General features: G+C 48.5%; 1 protein-coding gene across 1 annotated transcript in view; it reads left to right on the plus strand.

The window, feature by feature from the left end:
* The window catches only part of LOC138855386 (neurotrimin-like), a 26164-nt gene extending 4117 nt beyond the window's left edge, over positions 1 to 22047 (plus strand). Inside the window, exons 3-11 of the mRNA XM_070104522.1 lie at positions 3727 to 3934; positions 6397 to 6557; positions 10398 to 10611; positions 11109 to 11246; positions 15876 to 16025; positions 17371 to 17481; positions 18214 to 18452; positions 19196 to 19285; positions 21811 to 22047. Of these exons, the coding sequence (XP_069960623.1) occupies positions 3727 to 3934; positions 6397 to 6557; positions 10398 to 10611; positions 11109 to 11246; positions 15876 to 16025; positions 17371 to 17481; positions 18214 to 18452; positions 19196 to 19285; positions 21811 to 22047 (1548 nt within the window). The remainder of the gene's footprint in view (positions 1 to 3726; positions 3935 to 6396; positions 6558 to 10397; positions 10612 to 11108; positions 11247 to 15875; positions 16026 to 17370; positions 17482 to 18213; positions 18453 to 19195; positions 19286 to 21810) is intronic.
* The last annotated feature ends 461 nt before the right edge of the window (positions 22048 to 22508 follow it).

Raw genomic sequence — 22508 nt, forward strand, 5'->3', positions numbered from 1 at the left:
TTTAATAAGTACTACCCGTCCTTGAATGCAAGTGGATACCCAGACTCTCCTCGTCTCCTGCAGGTGGATACCCAGACTCTCCTCGTCTCCTGCAGGTGGACACCCAGACTATCCTCGTCTCCTGCAGGTGGACACCCAGACTATCCTCGTCTCCTGCAGGTGGACACCCAGACTCTCCTCGTCTCCTGCAGGTGGATACCCAGACTATCCTCGTCTCCTGCAGGTGGATACCCAGACTATCCTCGTCTCCTGCAGGTGGATACCCAGACTATCCTCGTCTCCTGCAGGTGGATACCCAGACTCTCCTCGTCTCCTGCAGGTGGACACCCAGACTATCCTCGTCTCCTGCAGGTGGATACCCAGACTATCCTCGTCTCCTGCAGGTGGATACCCAGACTCTCCTCGTCTCCTGCAGGTGGACACCCAGACTCTCCTCGTCTCCTGCAGGTGGACACCCAGACTATCCTCGTCTCCTGCAGGTGGATACCCAGACTATCCTCGTCTCCTGCAGGTGGACACCCAGACTATCCTCGTCTCCTGCAGGTGGACACCCAGACTCTCCTCTTCTCCTGCAGGTGGACACCCAGACTATCCTCGTCTCCTGCAGGTGGACACCCAGACTCTCCTCGTCTCCTGCAGGTGGACACCCAGACTCTCCTCGTCTCTTGCAGGTGGACACCTAGACTCTCCTCGTCTCCTGCAGGTGGATACCAAGACTCTCCTCGTCTCCTGCAGGTGGACACCCAGACTCTCCTCGTCTCCTGCAGGTGGACACCCAGACTCTCCTCGTCTCCTGCAGGTGGACACCCAGACTCTCCTCGTCTCCTGCAGGTGGACACCCAGACTCTCCTCGTCTCCTGCAGGTGGACACCCAGACTCTCCTAGTCTCCTGCAGGTGGATACCCAGACTATCCTCGTCTCCTGCAGGTGGACACCCAGACTCTCCTCGTCTCCTGCAGGTGGACACCCAGACTCTCCTCGTCTCTTGCAGGTGGACACCCAGACTCTCCTCGTCTCCTGCAGGTGGATACCAAGACTCTCCTCGTCTCCTGCAGGTGGACACCCAGACTCTCCTCGTCTCCTGCAGGTGGACACCCAGACTCTCCTCGTCTCCTGCAGGTGGACACCCAGACTCTCCTCGTCTCCTGCAGGTGGACACCCAGACTCTCCTCGTCTCCTGCAGGTGGACACCCAGACTCTCCTAGTCTCCTGCAGGTGGATACCCAGACTATCCTCGTCTCCTGCAGGTGGACACCCAGACTCTCCTCGTCTCTTGCAGGTGGACACCCAGACTCTCCTAGTCTCCTGCAGGTGGATACCCAGACTATCCTCGTCTCCTGCAGGTGGACACCCAGACTATCCTCGTCTCTTGCAGGTGGACACCCAGACTATCCTCGTCTCCTGCAGGTGGACACCCAGACTCTCCTCGTCTCCTGCAGGTGGACACCCAGACTATCCTCGTCTCTTGCAGGTGGACACCCAGACTCTCCTAGTCTCCTGCAGGTGGATACCCAGACTATCCTCGTCTCCTGCAGGTGGACACCCAGACTATCCTCGTCTCTTGCAGGTGGACACCCAGACTCTCCTAGTCTCCTGCAGGTGGATACCCAGACTATCCTCGTCTCCTGCAGGTGGACACCCAGACTCTCCTCGTCTCTTGCAGGTGGACACCCAGACTCTCCTAGTCTCCTGCAGGTGGATACCCAGACTATCCTCGTCTCCTGCAGGTGGACACCCAGACTCTCCTCGTCTCCTGCAGGTGGACACCCAGACTATCCTCGTCTCCTGCAGGTGGACACACAGACTCTCCTCGTCTCCTGCAGGTGGACACCCAGACTCTCCTCGTCTCCTGCAGGTGGATACCCAGACTATCCTCTTCTCCTGAAGGTGGATACCCAGACTATCCTCTTCTCCTGAAGGTGGATACCCAGACTCTCCTCGTCTCCTGCAGGTGGATACCCAGACTATCCTCTTCTCCTGCAGGTGGATACCCAGACTATCCTCTTCTCCTGCAGGTGGTTACCCAGACTATCCTCTTCTCCTGCAGGTGGATACCCAGACTCTCCTCGTCTCCTGCAGGTGAATACCCAGACTCTCCTCGTCTCCTGCAGGTGGATACCCAGACTATCCTCGTCTCCTGCAGGTGAATACCCAGACTCTCCTCGTCTCCTGCAGGTGGACACCCAGACTATCCTCTTCTCCTGAAGGTGGACACCCAGACTATCCTCGTCTCCTGCAGGTGGATACCCAGACTATCCTCGTCTCCTGCAGGTGGAAACCCAGACTATCCTCGTCTCCTGCAGATGGACACCCAGACTATCCTCTTCTCTTGCAGGTGGACACCCAGACTCTCCTCGTCTCCTGCAGGTGGATACCCAGACTCTCCTCGTCTCCTGCAGGTGAATACCCAGACTCTCCTCGTCTCCTGCAGGTGGATACCCAGACTCTCCTCGTCTCCTGCAGGTGGACACCCAGACTATCCTCGTCTCCTGCAGGTGGATACCCAGACTATCCTCGTCTCCTGCAGATGGACACCCAGACTATCCTCTTCTCCTGCAGGTGGATACCCAGACTCTCCTCGTCTCCTGCAGGTGGATACCCAGACTCTCCTCGTCTCCTGCAGGTGAATACCCAGACTCTCCTCGTCTCCTGCAGGTGAATACCCAGACTCTCCTCGTCTCCTGCAGGTGGATACCCAGACTATCCTCGTCTCCTGCAGGTGGATACCCAGACTCTCCTCGTCTCCTGCAGGTGGATACCCAGACTCTCCTCGTCTCCTGCAGGTGGACACCCAGACTATCCTCGTCTCCTGCAGGTGGATACCCAGACTATCCTCGTCTCCTGCAGGTGAACACCCAGACTATCCTCTTCTCCTGCAGGTGAACACCCAGACTATCCTCTTCTCCTGCAGGTGAACACCCAGACTATCCTCTTCTCCTGCAGGTGAACACCCAGACTATCCTCTTCTCCCGCAAGTGGACACCCAGACTATCCTCTTCTCCCGCAAGTGGACACCCAGACTATCCTCTTCTCCTGCAGGTGAACACCCAGACTATCCTCTTCTCCTGCAGGTGAACACCCAGACTATCCTCTTCTCCCGCAAGTGGACACCCAGAGTCTCCTCTTCTCCTGCAGGTGGACACCCAGACTATCCTCTTCTCCTGCAGGTGAACACCCAGACTATCCTCTTCTCCTGCAGGTGGACACCCAGACTATCCTCTTCTCCTGCAGGTGAACACCCAGACTATCCTCTTCTCCTGCAGGTGAACACCCAGACTATCCTCTTCTCCTGCAGGTGAACACCCAGACTATCCTCTTCTCCTGCAGGTGAACACCCAGACTATCCTCTTCTCCTGCAGGTGAACACCCAGACTATCCTCTTCTCCTGCAGGTGAACACCCAGACTATCCTCTTCTCCTGCAGGTGAACACCCAGACTATCCTCTTCTCCTGCAGGTGAACACCCAGACTCTCCTCTTCTCCTGCAGGTGAACACCCAGACTATCCTCTTCTCCTGCAGGTGGACACCCAGACTATCCTCTTCTCCTGCAGGTGAACACCCAGACTATCCTCTTCTCCTGCAGGTGAACACCCAGACTATCCTCTTCTCCCGCAAGTGGACACCCAGACTATCCTCTTCTCCCGCAAGTGGACACCCAGAATATCCTGACAATCCCCTTCTGCAGGTGGGCACCCAGACTATCCTGACTATCCCCTTCTCCTGCAGGTGGCGTGGGTGCAGGTGGACACCCAGACTATCCTGACTATCCACAAGCAGGTCATTACCAGAAACCCTAGAGTGGCACTACTCCACAACGACCACCGCACTTGGCACCTCCAGATCAAGAGTGTCAAGGAGATTGACCGTGGTTGGTACATGTGTCAGGTCAACACTGACCCTATGAGGTCACGCCAGGGATATGTTGATGTCGTAGGTGAGTCACTGGAGATCATTGATGCTTTAAAAGGAGAAATTGATGCTTATGTAATGAGACCAGTGCTCATTGAGGTCATTGATGCTCATACAAGGGTCATTGATGCTCATACAAGGGTCATTGATGCTCATACAAGGGTCATTGATGCTTACATAGGGTCATTGATGCTCATACAAGGGTCATTGATGCTTACATAGGGTCATTGATGCTCATACAATGGTCATTGATGCTTACATAGGGTCATTGATGCTCATACAAGGGTCATTGATGCTTACATAGGGTCATTGATGCTCATACAAGGGTCATTGATGCTTACATAGGGTCACTGATGCTCATACAAGGGTCATTGATGCTTACATAGGGTCATTGATGCTCATACAAGGGTCATTGATGCTTACATAGGGTCATTGATGCTCATACAAGGGTCATTGATGCTTACATAGGGTAATTGATGCTTATACAAGGGTCACTGATGCTTACATAGGGTCATTGATGCTCATACAAGGGTCATTGATGCTTACATAGGGTCATTGATGCTCATACAAGGGTCATTGATGCTTACATAGGATCCTTGATGCTTACATAGGGTCACTGATGCTTACATAGGGTCATTGATGCTTACATAGGGTCATTGATGCTCATACAATGGTCATTGATGCTTACATAGGGTCATTGATGCTTACATAGAGTCATTTATGCTCATACAAGGGTCATTGATGCTTACATAGGGTCATTGATGCTTACATAGGGTCATTGATGCTTACATAGGGTCATTGATGTTTACATAGGGTCATTGATGCTCATACAAGGGTCATTGATGCTTACATAGGGTAATTGATGCTTATACAAGGGTCATTGATGCTTACATAGGGTCATTGATGCTCATACAAGGGTCATTGATGCTTACATAGGGTCATTGATGCTCATACAAGGGTCATTGATGCTTACATAGGGTCATTGATGCTCATACAAGGGTCATTGATGCTTACATAGGGTCATTGATGCTCATACAAGGGTCATTGATGCTTACATAGGGTCATTGATGCTCATACAAGGGTCATTGATGTTTACATAGGGTCATTGATGCTTACATAGGGTCATTGATGCTTACATAGGGTCATTGATGCTTACATAGGGTCATTGATGCTCATACAATGGTCATTGATGCTTACATAGGGTCATTGATGCTTACATAGGGTCATTTATGCTCATACAAGGGTCATTGATGCTTACATAGGGTCATTGATGCTCATACAAGGGTCATTGATGCTTACATAGGGTCATTGATGCTCATACAAGGGTCATTGATGCTTACATAGGGTCATTGATGCTCATACAAGGGTCATTGATGCTTACATAGGGTCATTGATGCTTACATAGGGTCATTGATGCTCATACAAGGGTCATTGATGCTTACATAGGGTCATTGATGCTTACATAGGGTCATTGATGCTCATACAAGGGTCATTGATGCTTACATAGGGTCATTGATGCTTACATAGGGTCATTGATGCTCATACAAGGGTCATTGATGCTTACATAGGGTCATTGATGCTTACATAGGGTCATTGATGCTCATACAAGGGTCATTGATGCTTACATAGGGTCATTGATGCTTACATAGGGTCATTGATGCTCATACAAGGGTCATTGATGCTTACATAGGGTCATTGATGCTTACATAGGGTCATTGATGCTTACATAGGGTAATTGATGCTTATACAAGGGTCATTGATGCTTACATAGGGTCTCATACAAGGGTCATTGATGCTTACATAGGGTCATTGATGCTCATACAAGGGTCATTGATGCTTACATAGGGTCATTGATGCTTATACAAGGGTCATTGATGCTTACATAGGGTAATTGATGCTTATACAAGGGTCATTGATGCTTACATAGGGTCATTGATGCTTACATAGGGTCATTGATGCTTACATAGGGTAATTGATGCTTATACAAGGGTCATTGATGCTTACATAGGGTAATTGATGCTCATACAAGGGTCATTGATGCTTACATAGGGTCATTGATGCTCATACAAGGGTCATTGATGCTTACATAGGGTCATTGATGCTTATACAAGGGTCATTGATGCTTACATAGGGTAATTGATGCTTATACAAGGGTCATTGATGCTTACATAGGGTAATTGATGCTTATACAAGGGTCATTGATGCTTACATAGGGTCATTGATGCTTGTAAATGGCCATTGATGCTTATGTTCAGATTATATATATATATATATATATATATATATATATATATATATATATATATATATATATATATATATATATATATATATATATATATATATATATATATATATATATATATATATATATATATATATATATATATATATATATATATATATATATATATATATATATATATATATTAGGTCCGTTCCTCGCATCAAGAGCTTTGTTTAACCACAGTGACTTCACCTTTACAGTGCCACCTGACATCATTGACCGTGAGTCATCAGGTGACCTTACAGTGAGGGAAGGTCAGGACGTGACCTTGACCTGTAGAGCCAAGGGTCACCCTCAGCCAATCATCGTCTGGAGACGTGAAGACAATCAGGATATTCTTCCTGATCTTGGGAAGACAGGTGTGTGTACTCACCTATATGTGGTTGCAGGGGTCGAGTCATAGCTCCAGGCCCCGCCTCTGCACTGATTGCTACTGGGTCTTCTGTGTGTGTGTGTGTGTGTGTGTGTGTGTGTGTGTGTGTGTGTGTGTGTGTGTGTGTGTGTGTGTGTGTGTGTGTGTATATACGTCGTGAGATGTATGATTCTCAATGTCATATACACAGTGTGTATATATACCATGGAATGCATGTTTCTCAGCGTATATATATATATATATATATATATATATATATATATATATATATATATATATATATATATATATATATATATATATATATATATATATATATATATATATATATATATATTAGTTGGCCTGGAAGACTCTTAAAAGTCTTTGTGCTGGAAGAAGTTCCTTAAAGAGTAAACAGACGAGAGATGAGAGCATATATTCAAATGCTGCCTTCATCACTACGACCTGTTCCAGGATGGTCTTGGCATCTTCCAGACCTGTTCCAGGATGGTCTTGGCATCTTCCAGACCTGTTCCAGGATGGTCTTGGCATCTTCCAGACCTGTTCCAGGATGGTCTTGGCATCTTCCAGACCTGTTCCAGGATGGTCTTGGCATCTTCCAGACCTGTTCCAGGATGGTCTTGGCATCTTCCAGACCTGTTCCAGGATGGTCTTGGCATCTTCCAGACCTGTTCCAGGATGGTCTTGGCATCTTCCAGACCTGTTCCAGGATGGTCTTGGCATCTTCCAGACATGTTCCAGGATGGTCTTGGCATCTTCCAGACCTGTTCCAGGATGGTCTTGGCATCTTCCAGACCTGTTCCAGGATGGTCTTGGCATCTTCCAGACCTGTTCCAGGATGGTCTTGGCATCTTCCAGACCTGTTCCAGGATGGTCTTGGCATCTTCCAGACCTGTTCCAGGATGGTCTTGGCATCTTCCAGACCTGTTCCAGGATGGTCTTGGCATCTTCCAGACCTGTTCCAGGATGGTCTTGGCATCTTCCAGACCTGTTCCAGGATGGTCTTGGCATCTTCCAGACCTGTTCCAGGATGGTCTTGGCATCTTCCAGACCTGTTCCAGGATGGTCTTGGCATCTTCCAGACCTGTTCCAGGATGGTCTTGGCATCTTCCAGACCTGTTCCAGGATGGTCTTGGCATCTTCCAGACCTGTTCCAGGATGGTCTTGGCATCTTCCAGACCTGTTCCAGGATGGTCTTGGCATCTTCCAGACCTGTTCCAGGATGGTCTTGGCATCTTCCAGACCTGTTCCAGGATGGTCTTGGCATCTTCCAGACCTGTTCCAGGATGGTCTTGGCATCTTCCAGACCTGTTCCAGGATGGTCTTGGCATCTTCCAGACCTGTTCCAGGATGGTCTTGGCATCTTCCAGACCTGTTCCAGGATGGTCTTGGCATCTTCCAGACCTGTTCCAGGATGGTCTTGGCATCTTCCAGACCTGTTCCAGGATGGTCTTGGCATCTTCCAGACCTGTTCCAGGATGGTCTTGGCATCTTCCAGACCTGTTCCAGGATGGTCTTGGCATCTTCCAGACCTGTTCCAGGATGGTCTTGGCATCTTCCAGACCTGTTCCAGGATGGTCTTGGCATCTTCCAGACCTGTTCCAGGATGGTCTTGGCATCTTCCAGACCTGTTCCAGGATGGTCTTGGCATCTTCCAGACCTGTTCCAGGATGGTCTTGGCATCTTCCAGACCTGTTCCAGGATGGTCTTGGCATCTTCCAGACCTGTTCCAGGATGGTCTTGGCATCTTCCAGACCTGTTCCAGGATGGTCTTGGCATCTTCCAGACCTGTTCCAGGATGGTCTTGGCATCTTCCAGACCTGTTCCAGGATGGTCTTGGCATCTTCCAGACCTGTTCCAGGATGGTCTTGGCATCTTCCAGACCTGTTCGAGGATGGTCTTGGCATCTTCCAGACCTGTTCCAGGATGGTCTTGGCATCTTCCAGACCTGTTCCAGGATGGTCTTGGCATCTTCCAGACCTGTTGCAGGATGGTCTTGGCATCTTCCAGACCTGTTCCAGGATGGTCTTGGCATCTTCCAGACCTGTTCCAGGATGGTCTTGGCATCTTCCAGACCTGTTCCAGGATGGTCTTGGCATCTTCCAGACCTGTTCCAGGATGGTCTTGGCATCTTCCAGACCTGTTCCAGGATGGTCTTGGCATCTTCCAGACCTGTTCCAGGATGGTCTAGGCATCTTCCAGACCTGTTCCAGGATGGTCTTGGCATCTTCCAGACCTGTTCCAGGATGGTCTTGGCATCTTCCAGACCTGTTCGAGGATGGTCTTGGCATCTTCCAGACCTGTTCCAGGATGGTCTTGGCATCTTCCAGACCTGTTCCAGGATGGTCTTGGCATCTTCCAGACCTGTTCCAGGATGGTCTTGGCATCTTCCAGACCTGTTCCAGGATGGTCTTGGCATCTTCCAGACCTGTTCCAGGATGGTCTTGGCATCTTCCAGACCTGTTCCAGGATGGTCTTGGCATCTTCCAGACCTGTTCTAGGATGGTCTTGGCATCTTCCAGACCTGTTCCAGGATGGTCTTGGCATCTTCCAGACCTGTTCCAGGATGGTCTTGGCATCTTCCAGACCTGTTCCAGGATGGTCTTGGCATCTTCCAGACCTGTTCCAGGATGGTCTTGGCATCTTCCAGACCTGTTCCAGGATGGTCTTGGCATCTTCCAGACCTGTTCCAGGATGGTCTTGGCATCTTCCAGACCTGTTCCAGGATGGTCTTGGCATCTTCCAGACCTGTTCCAGGATGGTCTTGGCATCTTCCAGACCTGTTCCAGGATGGTCTTGGCATCTTCCAGACCTGTTCCAGGATGGTCTTGGCATCTTCCAGACCTGTTCCAGGATGGTCTTGGCATCTTCCAGACCTGTTCCAGGATGGTCTTGGCATCTTCCAGACCTGTTCCAGGATGGTCTTGGCATCTTTCAGACCTGTTCCAAAATGGTCTTGGCATCTTCCAGACCTGATCCAGGATGGTCTTGGGATCTTCCAGACCTGTTCCAGGATGGTCTTTGGATCTTCCAGACCTGTTTCAGGATGGACTTGGGATCTTCCAGACCTGTTGCTGGATGGTCATGTGATCTTCCAGACCTGTTCTAAGAGGGTCTTGTGACCTTCCAGACCTGTTCCAGGAAGGTAACGGTAAGATGCCTCTCCTGATTAGAAAAAAATAGAATGACAATTAGGCTTGATCCGAGGAAGGTGAGGAAGGGATTTGCTCAATTCCTTGGATCAAGAGTTTTTCACTAGCAAATATTTATGTCTAAAGTGCGCTTGCTGATGTCATTTTATTTTCTCTCCTTCCAGGCAGCGGTGAAAGCATGGTTGGGTCTCCAGGCCGCATCATGGTTGGGTTTCCAGATCGCGGTAGACCTCTTGGGTCTTCAAGTCTTCCTGAGACCTCGGATCATAATAGTGTACTTGCATCTTCAGAACTTTTGGCCAGAGATCAGAACAGACCTCTTGGCTCTTCGGCTCTTACCGTAGTCTCGGACCTCAATAGAGCTCCTGGTTCCTGGGGAGTTTTCGTGGCCGCTACGGCGTCTCTGGAAACTGGAGACCAAACTGCTCTAGCCAAGCGGACCAGCCATTCATTGAAGCCAGCCGTGGGTGAATTCAGGACTGATGTGCGCTTTCTGAAGCCAGCTGCGGGCGTGGAGAAGCCAGCCAAGAGCGTATCCAGCTCTATCGTGGGCTTTGAAAGCCTGTGGAGGCCTAACGTGAGCGTCATGGGCAATCACGAAGGTCTACAGCCGGCCACCACGGGCCAACTGATGCCTGATATTGGGGTCTTAAAGCCTAGTATGGGCATGAAGAGGACCAGCGTGGGCGTGAACATGCTCAGCGTGGGCGTGAACATGCTCAGCGTGGGCGTGAATAGACGAGGTGTAGGTGGATCAACGCGGGTAGTGGAAGGAGAGACTTTGGTACTGAAGAAGGTATCCAGGCTGCAGATGGGATCCTATCTGTGTATTGCTTCCAATGGTATCCCTCCATCTATCAGCAAGAGAGCTCACCTCCGCGTCCAATGTGAGTATTAGAGATAGATAGATAGATAAATATATAGATAGATAGATAGATAGATAGATAGATAGAAAGATAGATAGATAGATAGATAGAGAGAGAGAGAGAGAGAGAGAGAGAGAGAGAGAGAGAGAGAGACAGACAGACAGACAGACAGACAGACAGACAGACAGACAGACAGAGACAGAGACAGACAGACAGACAGACAGAATTAGAAGATTTATTTGTTCTTTCTCTTGTTCTTGTATCCCTTGTTCTTCTGTTCTCTGTTCTATCCCTAGTACATATATCCCTTGTTTTTGTATACCTTGTTCTTATATCCCTTGCTCGTATATTCCCTGTTCTGCTATCCCCTGTTGTTCTCTCCCCTGTTGTTCTCTCCCCTGTTGTTCTCTCCCCCGTTGTTCTCTCCCCTGTTGTTCTCTTCCCTATTCTTCCATTGTTCTATCATCTCATGTTCTACCAGTGTTCAACCTTCTGCTGACAGTGTCTCCCTGGCACAGTTCCGCCCATGGCATGGGTGCCACACCAGCTGGAAGGTGCCTATGTGGGCCAGGACCTGACCATTGAATGCCAGACCGAGGCCTTTCCCAGAAGCATTAACTACTGGACTAACTCCAGGGGGGACATGGTAGTGGCTGGTAAGTAATTAACGTTATTAACACACAGATACACATAAGTACAATGATCACACACAGTGTACATTACTTAGAATGACCCAAAATAAAGTCAAAGTGGAAGTCAAAGTGACTTTATACCATTGAGGGCCTTGTAAGCAAATTTTTCGAGCATAGTGAACCCTTATCCTGCTGGTGTTTACTTTAGGAACCTGGACAAGTGTGAGCCCTTATCCTGCTGTGTTTACTTTAGGAACCTGGACAAATGTGAGCCCTTATCCTGCTGTTTACTTTAGGAACCTGGACAAGTGTGAGCCCTTATCCTGCTGGTGTTTACTTTAGGAACCTGGACAAGTGTGAGCCCTTATCCTGCTGGTGTTTACTTTAGGAACCTGGACAAGTGTGAGCCCTTATCCTGCTGGTGTTTACTTTAGGAACCTGGACAAGTGTGAGCCCTTATCCTGCTGTTTACTTTAGGAACCTGGACAAGTGTGAGCCCTTATCCTGCTGGTGTTTACTTTAGGAACCTGGACAAGTGTGAGCCCTTATCCTGCTGGTGTTTACTTTAGGAACCTGGACAAGTGTGAGCCCTTATCCTGCTGGTGTTTACTTTAGGAACCTGGACAAGTGTGAGCCCTTATCCTGCTGGTGTTTACTTTAGGAACCTGGACAAGTGTGAGCCCTTATCCTGCTGGTGTTTACTTTAGGAACCTGGACAAGTGTGAGCCCTTATCCTGCTGGTGTTTACTTTAGGAACCTGGACAAGTGTGAGCCCTTATCCTGCTGTGTTTACTTTAGGAACCTGGACAAGTGTGAGCCCTTATCCTGCTGGTGTTTACTTTAGGAACCTGGACAAGTGTGAACCCTTATCCTGCTGTTGTTTACTTTAGGAACCTGGACAAGTGTGAGCCCTTATCCTGCTGGTGTTTACTTTAGGAACCTGGACAAGTGTGAGCCCTTATCCTGCTGGTGTTTACTTTAGGAACCTGGACAAGTGTGAGCCCTTATCCTGCTGGTGTTTACTTTAGGAACCTGGACAAGTGTGAGCCCTTATCCTGCTGTTTACTTTAGGAACCTGGACAAGTGTGAGCCCTTATCCTGCTGTGTTTACTTTAGGAACCTGGACAAATGTGAGCCCTTATCCTGCTGTTTACTTTAGGAACCTGGACAAGTGTGAGCCCTTATCCTGCTGGTGTTTACTTTAGGAACCTGGACAAACGTGAGCCCTTATCCTGCTGGTGTTTACTTTAGGAACCTGGACAAGTGTGAGCCCTTATCCTGCTGCTGTTTACTTTAGGAACCTGGACAAGTGTGAGCCCTTATCCTGCTGTGTTTACTTTAGGAACCTGGACAAGTGTGAGCCCTTATCCTGCTGTTTACTTTAGGAACCTGGACAAGTGTGAGCCCTTATCCTGCTGTTTACTTTAGGAACCTGGACAAGTGTGAGCCCTTATCCTGCTGGTGTTTACTTTAGGAACCTGGACAAGTGTGAGCCCTTATCCTGCTGTTTACTTTAGGAACCTGGACAAGTGTGAGCCCTTATCCTGCTGGTGTTTACTTTAGGAACCTGGACAAGTGTGAGCCCTTATCCTGCTGTGTTTACTTTAGGAACCTGGACAAGTGTGAGCCCTTATCCTGCTGGTGTTTACTTTAGGAACCTGGACAAGTGTGAACCCTTATCCTGCTGTTGTTTACTTTAGGAACCTGGACAAGTGTGAGCCCTTATCCTGCTGGTGTTTACTTTAGGAACCTGGACAAGTGTGAGCCCTTATCCTGCTGGTGTTTACTTTAGGAACCTGGACAAGTGTGAGCCCTTATCCTGCTGGTGTTTACTTTAGGAACCTGGACAAGTGTGAGCCCTTATCCTCCTGTTTACTTTAGGAACCTGGACAAGTGTGAGCCCTTATCCTGCTGTTTACTTTAGGAACCTGGACAAATGTGAGCCCTTATCCTGCTGTTTACTTTAGGAACCTGGACAAGTGTGAGCCCTTATCCTGCTTGTGTTTACTTTAGGAACCTGGACAAGTGTGAGCCCTTATCCTGCTGTGTTTACTTTAGGAACCTGGACAAGTGTGAGCCCTTATCCTGCTTGTGTTTACTTTAGGAACCTGGACAAGTGTGAGCCCTTATCCTGCTGTGTTTACTTTAGGAACCTGGACAAGTGTGAGCCCTTATCCTGCTGTGTTTACTTTAGGAACCTGGACAAGTGTGAGCCCTTATCCTGCTGGTGTTTACTTTAGGAACCTGGACAAGTGTGAGCCCTTATCCTGCTGGTGTTTACTTTAGGAACCTGGACAAGTGTGAACCCTTATCCTGCTGTTTACTTTAGGAACCTGGACAAGTGTGAGCCCTTATCCTGCTGGTGTTTACTTTAGGAACCTGGACAAGTGTGAGCCCTTATCCTGCTGTTTACTTTAGGAACCTGGACAAGTGTGAGCCCTTATCCTGCTGGTGTTTACTTTAGGAACCTGGACAAGTGTGAGCCCTTATCCTGCTGTGTTTACTTTAGGAACCTGGACAAGTGTGAGCCCTTATCCTGCTGGTGTTTACTTTAGGAACCTGGACAAGTGTGAGCCCTTATCCTGCTGGTGTTTACTTTAGGAACCTGGACAAGTGTGAGCCCTTATCCTGCTGGTTACTTTAGGAACCTGGACAAGTGTGAGCCCTTATCCTGCTGTGTTTACTTTAGGAACCTGGACAAGTGTGAGCCCTTATCCTGCTGTGTTTACTTTAGGAACCTGGACAAGTGTGAGCCCTTATCCTGCTGTGTTTACTTTAGGAACCTGGACAAGTGTGAGCCCTTATCCTGCTGGTGTTTACCTTAGGAACCTGGACAAGTGTGAGCCCTTATCCTGCTGTGTTTACTTTAGGAACCTGGACAAGTGTGAGCCCTTATCCTGCTGGTGTTTACTTTAGGAACCTGGACAAGTGTGAACCCTTATCCTGCTGTTTACTTTAGGAACCTGGACAAGTGTGAGCCCTTATCCTGCTGGTGTTTACTTTAGGAACCTGGACAAGTGTGAGCCCTTATCCTGCTGTGTTTACTTTAGGAACCTGGACAAGTGTGAGCCCTTATCCTGCTGGTGTTTACTTTAGGAACCTGGACAAGTGTGAGCCCTTATCCTGCTGTGTTTACTTTAGGAACCTGGACAAGTGTGAGCCCTTATCCTGCTGGTGTTTACTTTAGGAACCTGGACAAGTGTGAGCCCTTATCCTGCTGTTGTTTACTTTAGGAACCTGGACAAGTGTGAGCCCTTATCCTGCTGTGTTTACTTTAGGAACCTGGACAAGTGTGAGCCCTTATCCTGCTGGTGTTTACTTTAGGAACCTGGACAAGTGTGAACCCTTATCCTGCTGTTGTTTACTTTAGGAACCTGGACAAGTGTGAGCCCTTATCCTGCTGGTGTTTACTTTAGAAACCTGGACAAGTGTGAGCCCTTATCCTGCTGGTGTTTACTTTAGGAACCTGGACAAGTGTGAGCCCTTATCCTGCTGGTGTTTACTTTAGGAACCTGGACAAGTGTGAGCCCTTATCCTGCTGTTTACTTTAGGAACCTGGACAAGTGTGAGCCCTTATCCTGCTGGTGTTTACTTTAGGAACCTGGACAAGTGTGAGCCCTTATCCTGCTGTGTTTACTTTAGGAACCTGGACAAATGTGAGCCCTTATCCTGCTGTTTACTTTAGGAACCTCGACAAGTGTGAGCCCTTATCCTGCTTGTGTTTACTTTAGGAACCTGGACAAGTGTGAGCCCTTATCCTGCTGTGTTTACTTTAGGAACCTGGACAAGTGTGAGCCCTTATCCTGCTGGTGTTTACTTTAGGAACCTGGACAAGTGTGAGCCCTTATCCTGCTGTGTTTACTTTAGGAACCTGGACAAGTGTGAGCCCTTATCCTGCTGGTGTTTACTTTAGGAACCTGGACAAGTGTGAGCCCTTATCCTGCTGTGTTTACTTTAGGAACCTGGACAAGTGTGAGCCCTTATCCTGCTGGTGTTTACTTTAGGAACCTGGACAAGTGTGAGCCCTTATCCTGCTGGTGTTTACTTTAGGAACCTGGACAAGTGTGAGCCCTTATCCTGCTGCTGTTTACTTTAGGAACCTGGACAAGTGTGAGCCCTTATCCTGCTGGTGTTTACTTTAGGAACCTGGACAAGTGTGAGCCCTTATCCTGCTGGTGTTTACTTTAGGAACCTGGACAAGTGTGAGCCCTTATCCTGCTGCTGTTTACTTTAGGAACCTGGACAAGTGTGTCCTAATATGGATGTCAGTCTCTAAATTAATTCGTAAAATTAAATTTCTATCAAAAGAAAAATTGAAAAATAAAAATTAATAATGGAAAAATATAAATTATCAAGGTAGGTTGTTATTATCAAAATAATTTACATAGAAATACTCAAGTTGAATTTTTTGAGATTACAGAAAATAATCTTAAATATTAAATAAGTTGTTATATACATTAATGTACATTACTCGACTTATATAAACTGGGTGTATTTATACACTTGTTTATATACAAGGTGTGTATCGTTTAGTGAATATACTGCACACCAAGTGTATATAGATACATATTTCAGTGTATATACCCTGAGATATGTGTATCTCGACGTATATACATCAAAATATACATCACTGTCCCTTCTGACACACACTAGGGGAACGTTTCGAACCAGTGCTGGCAGAAACAGTGTACAAGGTCTATATGAAGCTCCGTATACGAGGGATAACTAAGGAAGACTTTGGTACCTTCAGATGTGTGGCCAAGAATTCTCTCGGGGAGACTGACGGTGCTATAAGAATCTATGGTGAGACCTTAGTCACTTGTTGGAGAGTATTGATGTTATACTGTCAGGTATATATTACAGTGTATATACACTGGGAGGTGTATATATCAGTGTATGTACACTGAGAAGTGTATATGTCTAAGTGTATATGCTCTGAGAAGTGTATATACAATGAGAAGTGCATATATCTCAGTGCATATACACTGAGAGGTGTATATCTCAGTGCATATACACTGAGAGGTGTATATCTCGGTGTATATACACTGAGAGGTGTATATCTCAGTGTATATACACTGAGAGGTGTATATCTCAGTGCATATACACTGAGAGGTGTATATCTCGGTGTATATACACTGAGAGGTGTATATCTCAGTGTATATACACTGAGAGGTGTATATCTCGGTGTATATACACTGAGAGGTGTATATCTCAGTGTATATACACTGAGAGGTGTATATCTCAGTGTATATACACTGAGAGGTGTATATCTCAGTGTATATACACTGAGAGGTGTATATCTCACTGTATATACACTGAGAGGTGTATATCTTAGTGTATATACACTGAGAGGTGTATATCTCAGTGTATATACACTGAGAGATGTATATCTCAGTGTATATACACTGAGAGGTGTATATCTCAGTGTATATACACTGGTAGTTTACATTAATCAGTATTTTAGGTATTAAAGTATTCTTGACTGGTGGTGTACAGGTGACCTGCAGCCTTAATGACCCTCGTGTAGTAGATAGACTTTAAACCCCATTAACCAACCAACCTTAATGACCCTCGTGTAGTAGATAGACTTTAAACCCCATTAACCAACCAACCTTAATGACCCTCGTGTAGTAGATAGACTTTAAACCCCATTAACCAACCAACCTTAATGACCCTCGTGTAGTAGATAGACTTTAAACCCCATTAACCAACCAACCTTAATGACCCTCGTGTAGTAGATAGACTTTAAACCCCATTAACCAACCAACCTTAATGACCCTCGTGTAGTAGATAGACATTAAACCCCATTAACCAACCAACCTTAATGACCCTCGTGTAGTAGATAGACTTTAAACCCCATTAACCAACCAACCTTAATGACCCTCGTGTAGTAGATAGACTTTAAACCCCATTAACCAACCAACCTTAATGACCCTCGTGTAGTAGATAGACTTTAAACCCCATTAACCAACCAACCTTAATGACCCTCGTGTAGTAGAGACTTTAAACCCCATTAACCAACCAACCTTAATGACCCTCGTGTAGTAGATAGACTTTGAACCCCATTAACCAACCAACCTTAATGACCCTCGTGTAGTAGATAGACTTTAAACCTAGTAGTAACTGGTGTCCATCTTGTCACCCACAGAAATAGATCCACCGAAATCTCAGGTGAACGGAGACTCAGAGGATGAGGAGGAGGATCTGGGGACGTCTGGGGAAGCTAGCACCACTATCATCATCCCCACCAGCGTGAAAGGTAATCCCCAAGCCTTCCACAACACACACACATACTGGAGTACGCAGGACCAGTTTGGAACCCACACCTGGTCAAGCACGTCAAGGAATTAGAGAAAGTTCAAAGGTTTGCAACAAGACTTGTCCCAGAGCTAAGAGGAATGTCCTACGAGGAGAGGTTTAGGGAAATAAACTTGACGACACTGGAGGACAGGAGAGATAGGGGGGTATATGATAACGACATAGAAAATACTAAGAGGAATTGACAAGGTGGACAGAGACAGGATTTTCCAGAGATGGGAATTAAAGACTCAAACGAGTCACAGGGATGTTAGGAAGGATTTCTTTAGTCACAGAGTTGTCAGGAAGTGGAATAGTCTGGGTAGTGATGTGGTGGAGGCAGGATCCATACATAGCTTTAAGAAGAGGTATGATAAAGCTCATGGAGCAGGAAGAGTGACCTAGTAGCAACCAGTGAAGAGGCGCGACTAGGAGCTGTGAATTGACCCCTGCAACCACAATCAGGTGAGTACACACACAGGTACCGACAGACAGGAAGCACGGCCTCGGGTGGAACAGCAAACACAACCGCCCATAGAACCACCCACAGGGTCCCCTTAGCACTCATACCACCACAACACCAGACTACCATAACATCCAGCCCTGTCTACCACATCCACAGCCTTCACTAACCCCTCCCACCCCTAGAATACAGTCCTAGAAAGGGAGGTGAAAGTGTGATACAATAACGCAGATCGAATCATAAATAAGAGTGAGGAGTGGCAGGAAAGAATCACTGAGGCATCCCTGGACATCATAGCACTCACAGAGACAAAGCTCACGGAGGTAATAACAGATGTGATCTTCCAGTCTGGTTATCAGATTTTGAGGGAAGACAGGAGGAACAGAGGGAAAGGAGTTACACTGCTCATCAAAAACCGATGGAGTTTTGAGGAGATGGAAGGACTAGTTAAAGTAGTGGATGACTACACAGTAGGAACACATCTAACTGGTGATCTAAATATGATGATAACAGTGATGTAAAACCCACCACCGAACAGCAGGAGGCGAGACAAGAATACGAAGAAAGCAACAGAGTGATGGTGAACACACTAGCCGAGGCAGCCAGAAGAGTCCATATGAGCAGAAGTTACTTATCATGGGAGACTTAACCATAATGAGACTGACTGGGAGAATCTTGAAGCACATTGTCGACTGGAGGCTTGGAGAGCCAAGATGCTGGAGGCGGTACTGGAGAGATTTATGTACAAACATATGAGGGAGACTACCAGAGAAAGAGGAGACGATGAACCGGCAAGGCTGGACCTTGTATTCACCTTGAACATTTCGAACATAGGGAAATCACACACAAAATGCCCCTCGGCGCCAGCGATCATATGATCCTGAGTTTTAAGTACATAGTAGAGTTAACAATAAAGTGAGTGAGAGAGAGAGAGAGAGAGAGAGAGAGAGAGAGAGAGAGGCAACACAAGAAGGACGGTAGAAACTAACTTTCAAAAGGAGGATTACACAGGTAAGAGACAATTCCTGCTTGAGGTATTGTGGGAAAGACAGTAAGTCAAGAGGCATGAACAGAAGCTGTGACTTGACCCCTGCAGCCACATATAGGTGAGCACATACACAGACACACGCCTTACCTATATATATCATCACAAATCACCTATATAAACTACACTTTAAACTGTGTATACTTACACATGTTATTCCATCCTCAGATAACAAGAAATATCAAAATTTCCTTCATACGAAGGGGATTAACGACCTTACAGACCAGCAGCACCAGGGCAAGACTTTTGGGTCAAAAGGTAAGTATACACACAGAGGCTCGAACCGTGATTCCAAAAGTAGGGGTTACCGCCCCCTGGGGAAGGTGGAAATATTCAGGGGGGGCGTTGAGAAAAAAGGGGGTTGTAGTGGGGCGGCAGGGAGGGAGGGCATCGAACCCATCAAAATCTATTGACAAAATCAAAGTCACGGACACATTGACATTGAACTTAAAAATGGTGAGTTATGAGAGGGCTGGTCCTGGACCAGTGGTGAATTGTGACAGGGCTGGTCCTGGACCAGTGGTGAGTTGTGAGAGGGCTGGTCCTGGACCAGTGGTGAGTTGTGAGAGGGCTGGTCCTGGACCAGTGGTGAATTGTGAGAGGGCTGGTCCTGGACCAGTGGTGAGTTGTGAGAGGGCTGGTCCTGGACCAGTGGTGAGTTGTGAGAGGGCTGGTCCTGGACCAGTGGTGAGTTGTGAGAGGGCTGGTCCTGGACCAGTGGTGAGTTGTGAGAGGGCTGGTCCTGGACCAGTGGTGAGTTGTGAGGGGGCTGGTCCTGGACCAGTGGTGAGTTGTGAGAGGGCTGGTCCTGGACCAGTGGTGAGTTGTGAGAGGGCTGGTCCTGGACCAGTGGTGAGTTGTGAGAGGGCTGGTCCTGGACCAGTGGTGAGTTGTGAGAGGGCTGGTCCTGGACCAGTGGTGAGTTGTGAGGGGGCTGGTCCTGGACCAGTGGTGAGTTGTGAGAGGGCTGGTCCTGGACCAGTGGTGAGTTGTGAGAGGGCTGGTCCTGGACCAGTGGTGAGTTGTGAGAGGGCTGGTCCTGGACCAGTGGTGAGTTGTGAGAGGGCTGGTCCTGGACCAGTGGTGAGTTGTGAGAGGGCTGGTCCTGGACCAGTGGTGAGTTGTGAGAGGGCTGGTCCTGGACCAGTGGTGAGTTGTGAGAGGGCTGGTCCTGGACCAGTGGTGAGTTGTGAGAGGGCTGGTCCTGGACCAGTGGTGAGTTGTGAGAGGGCTGGTCCTGGACCAGTGGTGAGTTATGAGAGGGCTGGTCCTGGACCAGTGGTGAGTTGTGAGAGGGCTGGTCCTGGACCAGTGGTGAGTTGTGAGAGGGCTGATCCTGGACCAGTGGTGAATGGTCCTGGACCAGTGGTGAGTTGTGAGGGGCTGGTCCTGGACCAGTGGTGAGTTGTGAGAGGGCTGGTCCTGGACCAGTGGTGAGTTGTGAGAGGGCTTGGTCCTGGACCAGTGGTGAGTTGTGAGAGGGCTGGTCCTGGACCAGTGGTGAGTTGTGAGAGGGCTGGTCCTGGACCAGTGGTGAGTTGTGAGAGGGCTGGTCCTGGACCAGTGGTGAATTGTGAGAGGGCTGGTCCTGGACCATTGGTGAGTTATGAGAGGGCTGGTCCTGGACCATTGGTGAGTTATGAGAGGGCTGGTCCTGGATGGTGAGAGGGGCTGGTCCTGGACCAGTGGTGAGTTGTGAGAAAGCTGGTCCTGGACCAGTGGTGAGTTGTGAGAGGGCTGGTCCTGGACCAGTGGTGAGTTGTGAGAGGGCTGGTCCTGGACCAGTGGTGAGTTGTGAGAGGGCTGGTCCTGGACCAGTGGTGAGTTGTGAGAGGGCTGGTCCTGGACCAGTGGTGAGTTGTGAGAGGGCTGGTCCTGGACCAATGGTGAGTTATGATAGGGCTGGTCCTGGACCATGAGTTATGAGAGGGCTGGTCCTGGACCAGTGGTGAGAGGGAGAGGGCTGGTCCTGGACCAGTGGTGAGTTGTGAGAGGGCTGGTCCTGGACCAGTGGTGAGTTATGAGAGGGCTGGTCCTGGACCAGTGGTGAGTTCCTGGATGAGAGGGCTGGTCCTGGACCAGTGGTGAGTTGTGAGAGGGCTGGTCCTGGACCAGTGGTGAGTTGTGATAGGGCTGGTCCTGGACCAGTGGTGAGTTGTGAGACGGCTGGTCCTGGACCAGTGGTGAGTTATGAGAGGGCTGGTCCTGGACCAGTGGTGAGTTATGAGAGGGCTGGTCCTGGACCAGTGGTGAGTTATGAGAGGGCTGGTCCTGGACCAGTGGTGAGTTGTGAGAGGGCTGGTCCTGGACCAGTGGTGAGTTGTGAGAGGGCTGGTCCTGGACCAGTGGTGAGTTATGAGAGGGCTGGTCCTGGACCAGTGGTGAGTTATGAGAGGGCTGGTCCTGGACCAGTGGTGAGTTGTGAGAGGGCTGGTCCTGGACCAGTGGTGAGTTATGAGAGGGCTGGTCCTGGACCAGTGGTGAGTTATGAGAGGGCTGGTCCTGGACCAGTGGTGAGTTATGAGAGGGATGGTCCTGGACCAGTGGTGAATTGTGAGAGGGCTGGTCCTGGACCAGTGGTGAGTTATGAGAGGGCTGGTCCTGGACCAGTGGTGAGTTATGAGAGGGCTGATCTTCGACCAGTGGTGAGTTATGAGAGGGCTGGTCCTAGACCAATGGTCTGTTATGAAAGAGTTGGTCCTGGACCAGTGGCAAAAGTCATGTTAGCGTGTTGGCTGTAATATTTATCATTAAACCATAAGTGACCTTTGTCATGTTCTGAGGTCTGGGACCGCCCGTCTTGTCTTGGCAGGCTATCTGGCCCTGACATTATGTCTCTGGCCCTGGCGTACCTATCTGGCCCTGACATTATGTCTCTGGCCCTGGCGTACCTATCTGGCCCTGACATTATGTCTCTGGCCCTGGCGTACCTATCTGGCCCTGACATTATGTCTCTGGCCCTGGCGTACCTATCTGGCCCTGACATTATGTCTCTGGCCCTGGCGACTATCTGGCCCTGACATTATGTCTCTGGCCCTGACATTATGTCTCTGGCCCTGGCATACCTATCTGGCCCTGACATTATGTCTCTGGCCCTTACGTACCTATCTGGCCCTGACATTATGTCTCTGGCCCTGGCGTACCTATCTGGCCCTGACATTATGTCTCTGGCCCTGGCGTACCTATCTGGCCCTGACGTTATCTCAACAGATTTTAAAAGTAATTTAAATATATATACACTAATTAAGTGACGTTAGGTGACGTTAGGTGACGTTAGGTGACGTTAGGTGATGTTACGGGTGATTAGACACACAGGGTACAAATGGTTACCATTATTTGAGAGAGAGGTATCGCCTGCATAGCAGGCGTGTTCAGTCTGTTACTGAGCCAAGAAAAACAGAAGAAAACAGATTTTATACCGTTTTATTTTAAGGTGAGATGATTTGATGGGTTAATATGTGTTTCTTTGTCTCGTCTACAT

The sequence above is a fragment of the Cherax quadricarinatus genome, chromosome 92 (genome assembly GCF_038502225.1).
Source record: "Cherax quadricarinatus isolate ZL_2023a chromosome 92, ASM3850222v1, whole genome shotgun sequence".
NCBI lineage: Eukaryota > Metazoa > Arthropoda > Malacostraca > Decapoda > Parastacidae > Cherax > Cherax quadricarinatus.